The sequence below is a fragment of the Lactuca virosa genome, chromosome 9, assembly GCF_052849685.1.
Source record: "Lactuca virosa cultivar CGN04683 chromosome 9, Lactuca_virosa_CGN04683_v6, whole genome shotgun sequence".
Lineage (NCBI taxonomy): Eukaryota > Viridiplantae > Streptophyta > Magnoliopsida > Asterales > Asteraceae > Lactuca > Lactuca virosa.
The window spans coordinates 225,556,767-225,560,506 of NC_136434.1; the positions used below are offsets into that span (position 1 = coordinate 225,556,767).

General features: G+C 32.2%; 1 protein-coding gene across 1 annotated transcript; it reads right to left on the reverse strand.

The window, feature by feature from the left end:
• Positions 1-1,457: 1,457 nt before the first annotated feature.
• Positions 1,458-2,949, reverse strand: LOC145137885 (stress-related protein-like). The gene is made up of 3 exons (XM_079072025.1): positions 2,829-2,949; positions 2,184-2,405; positions 1,458-2,020 (listed from the first exon to the last, which is right to left on the reverse strand). The coding sequence occupies exons 1-3, from the start codon at positions 2,865-2,867 to the stop codon at positions 1,559-1,561; spliced, it is 723 nt and encodes a 240-aa protein (XP_078928151.1). The 5' UTR covers positions 2,868-2,949; the 3' UTR covers positions 1,458-1,558.
• Positions 2,950-3,740: the final 791 nt, after the last annotated feature.

The window sequence follows — 3,740 nt, forward strand, 5'->3', positions numbered from 1 at the left end:
ATTTCCCTAAGAATAATATACGTTGCAACTCTAATGGATAGAAATTGTTATTGTATAAATTTGTTTTATCATTCATATATGTATACTAATTATATATGCTTCTTTTAATTTTTTTGGTTATTAGAGCTGCAAATGGAAATGAAAATAAAAGAAAGAGTAAAATAAGATATACAAACCCAATGAAAATTGAACCAAAAACACGAAAAATCTACAAGCACAAATAACAAAACTTATGACATCAATGAGTAAACCTCCCGACAACCCCCTATTCTATGTCTGTCGTAGGATGAGATTTAAAACTGAAAAATCGGATCAGAAACGAAACCGTTAGAACTAGAATATATTGAACCAGTTTCGGTTATGGGTTTAAAAATTTGCATTATATAGGTTCCGGGTAGTCTGGAAGTGGGTCCATTGGGTCTGGATAAACTGGGTCTAAGAAATGGAACCGGTGTTAGGAACCGGAACCATTTTTAGGGGCCGAAACCGTTTTCTGTGAAACGTTTAAAACATACATATCTCATTCGTTTTAAGTCGGATTGACATACGGTTTTTTTAACATATACTTTAGAGTTTGTACATGATTTTAGACAATAAATTTGTCATTTTTAGTTTTATATTCATTGATTTACAGTCCCCAAATTCAAGATATCAAAGTGGAAGTTTTTAGTTCTTCAGTTTTTTTGTAGTCTGTGAATGTTTTAAAACATGCATATCTAATTCGTTTGAAGTCGGATTGACATGCAGTTTTTCTGAACTTGTAGTTTAGAGTTTGTACACGATTTTAGACTATAATATTGTCATTTTTGGATTAACATTAAATGAATTACAGTCCCCCGAAGTCATATCAAAACTGAAAATTTTCAACTTTTCAACTATTTGCTTTTGTATTTTGTATTCTGTGAAAACATTAACACATACATATCTTATTCGTTAAAGTCGGATTGACATGTAGTTTTTTCCAGAATGTAGTTTAGAGTTTGTACATGATTTTAGACTACAATACTGACATCCGTAATATGTTATTAAAGAAGGCATGTCGCAAAGTGTCATGTAAACTCTTCAGTTGTAAAAGTTTACGGTTGGTTGGAAACATTTTATAGACGCCTTTTTGCATGAAGGAACTTTTTTATCGGATTTTTGTTAGTAATTTGTGATGGATTAACTATGGAACTAGCTGCCGAGCCTAGAATTAATTTGGGTATTGGTCTATTAAGTTTATATCAAATAGTTTCGAAATAAAACTCTGTACTACAATAAAAAGGGATTAAAGAAAAGAAACTTGATATTACATTTTTCGGCGAAGAATCCAACACTTATGAACATAAACGATTTTCGTATACATAATCACACCTTAACTCTTAAGTACAATTTTGTTGATTGTAAATGGGACAATGAACATACATATTTCCTTTCGAAAGCCCGAAACTAGCGACATGACGACTTCATTTACACACTTCACAAAAGAAATACACGGTTCCATAAACCAACATAATATATTATCACGTACCTTACAATATCATACATAAAACCACGTCACCATACACATCGATGCCAATCATTCTTCCGCCACAATTTCTGCCTCTTCCCCAGGAACCTCTGGCTCCGCAGCTTCTTCTCCTCCAGCAACATCCGCAGCTTCTTCTCCTCCAGCAACCTCCGCTGGTTCAGCTTCAGGGATGGTGAATACCTTTGCAATCTTCTCGGTGGGCACCAATGGTAGGAATGAAGAAACCTTGTACCCTTCTTCTGCTGTTTGCTGCACAGTCTCGTTGTACTTTTCAGCAACGAAAGCGGCTGCTGGTGCAAAAGCGTTAATGACTTTAGTGACAAGGGGGATGCGACTAAGAGTTTCCCAAGCTGAAGAAGCATATTCCTCAGCAACTGGCTCGACTTTTACCAACAGTTCTTTGGCGGTTTCCACCAAACCATTATTCTTGACGTCGGAGACCACCTCAGTTGAGAAGCTTTTGGCTGTAGTTGTTGCGTCCTTCACAGCAGAAGGAAGTACCTCGTCAACCTGAAATCACGTCACAAGAAGATCATTATCTATACAATGCGAAAGAACATATTCTTTTGATCTTTTCCTTGTGTTTGGCATGTGAAAAAAACATAACATGTTGTACTGAATCTGAAGAAGATTAGCTTGATAGATTGCAGAGGAAAGAGGAAGAAAAGCTGACCTTACGATCAACAAACTTGAGGACCTCACCAGGGACATCTTGGAACTTATCAATAGCAGGGCCAACAACACTCTTGACAGTAGTCTCTATCGTCTCAACGCCAGGTAGAGTACCAACTTTATCCTTTACATAATCGTATACTTTTGATGCAATACCAACTACTTGCTGTACTGCATCTTCGACAAAGTCCAGGTGCTTCAGCTTCTCTTCTTCGCTCTGAACCTTTTGCATGAAAACAAGAAACATTAACCGAATCAATTCTTTACTCATCATGTTATATTTCTTGTTGAGAAACATGTTTCAGTTTCAGAAATCAGCGGTGGATTATATTACACAGGTGACCTATCTGATTGGTATTAAACTATTTTCTGGAAATTGAGACGAATTATAACTGGGCTATTGAGAAGCTTTTACATAGTCCTTGCAAGACTTTTATTCATCATATAGGTTTGCTGTTGATTTTGATAGGATCAAAAGAACCCAAAAAATCTCTAACAACATTTTTAAACTGCTATCAACAAATTTCAGCAAAACGGCTTTCGCCATAGCTTTTGTAAATCATAGTTATGTTCTATGAAATAAATCAAGAATACAAACACAAAATTATGTTTTCAAAAACATAAATACAATATAACGTCAACGAACCTCTGGTTCATCGGTAACAGAAGCATCAGCTAGGCTCATGATCAAGATGAATGTTGTTCAATTTGTACTTGTCTATCAATAGCTGATGGTTAAGTGATGGATCGATATTTATAGAGTGGGTTGCAGGGGGAAGGTATAATTTGCTACAAAAGCAGAAAGTTTAAATGTACAAACTGTGGGTCCAGATTGACAGTAATTAATTGGTTGCACTTGGGCCCTCATTCTATTTTTATCTTTTTTGCGTAAAATGATCGCCATACATTGTAAATGGTCTGTCGAATATCAAAGGGAAAGTGACTTAACAGCTAATCTCTCATTGAACTTTATTTATTTATTTATTATTATTATTTTAAAATTTTATTATTTAATTTGTTAAATATGTTTATATATTTTATTATCACCGAAAATTTCAGAAAATAATAATAACATATGAATACATTTAACAAATTAAATTGTCAAATGTATACAATAAAACATAAATTTTTTAAATATGAACAAAACGAAAATTTAATTATCATAATAAGTCATTTTTCCCACTTTTAATTCGATTTTATTTTTTATATTTGATGGTATTATTTTTCCAAACATTATTTTTAAAGGATCAATAATGATTGATTATTTATCTATTTATAGTCTTCTGATTTTGACAAATCAATTTTCTATTAACTTATTTTTACCAAAACTTTACTATCATAAATATTAATTAAATATTGATAAATTCTAAACTAATCTTTTAATTAATAAATATTTTTTGTGAAAATATTTTATATAGCTTCGTATATATATATTTTTTCTGTTTTTAAGCATTTGTAGTATTTTTAAAGTAATATTATCTAACAATAAAATAAAATTAATTAAATATGTAATAATAAGTATGGAAGGTTTTTTTAAAAAACTAATAAAAAAGAAAAT

Bases quoted from the DNA above. Each gene is read 5' to 3' on its own strand.
- LOC145137885 (XM_079072025.1), bottom strand. From the start codon at position 2,867: ATGAGCCTAGCTGATGCTTCTGTTACCGATGAACCAGAG. The intron at 2,406-2,828 runs GTTCGTTGACGT...TTCATGCAAAAG, and splicing joins CTGTTACCGATGAACCAGAG to GTTCAGAGCGAAGAAGAGAA. The intron at 2,021-2,183 runs GTCAGCTTTTCT...ACGTGATTTCAG, and splicing joins TCAAGTTTGTTGATCGTAAG to GTTGACGAGGTACTTCCTTC.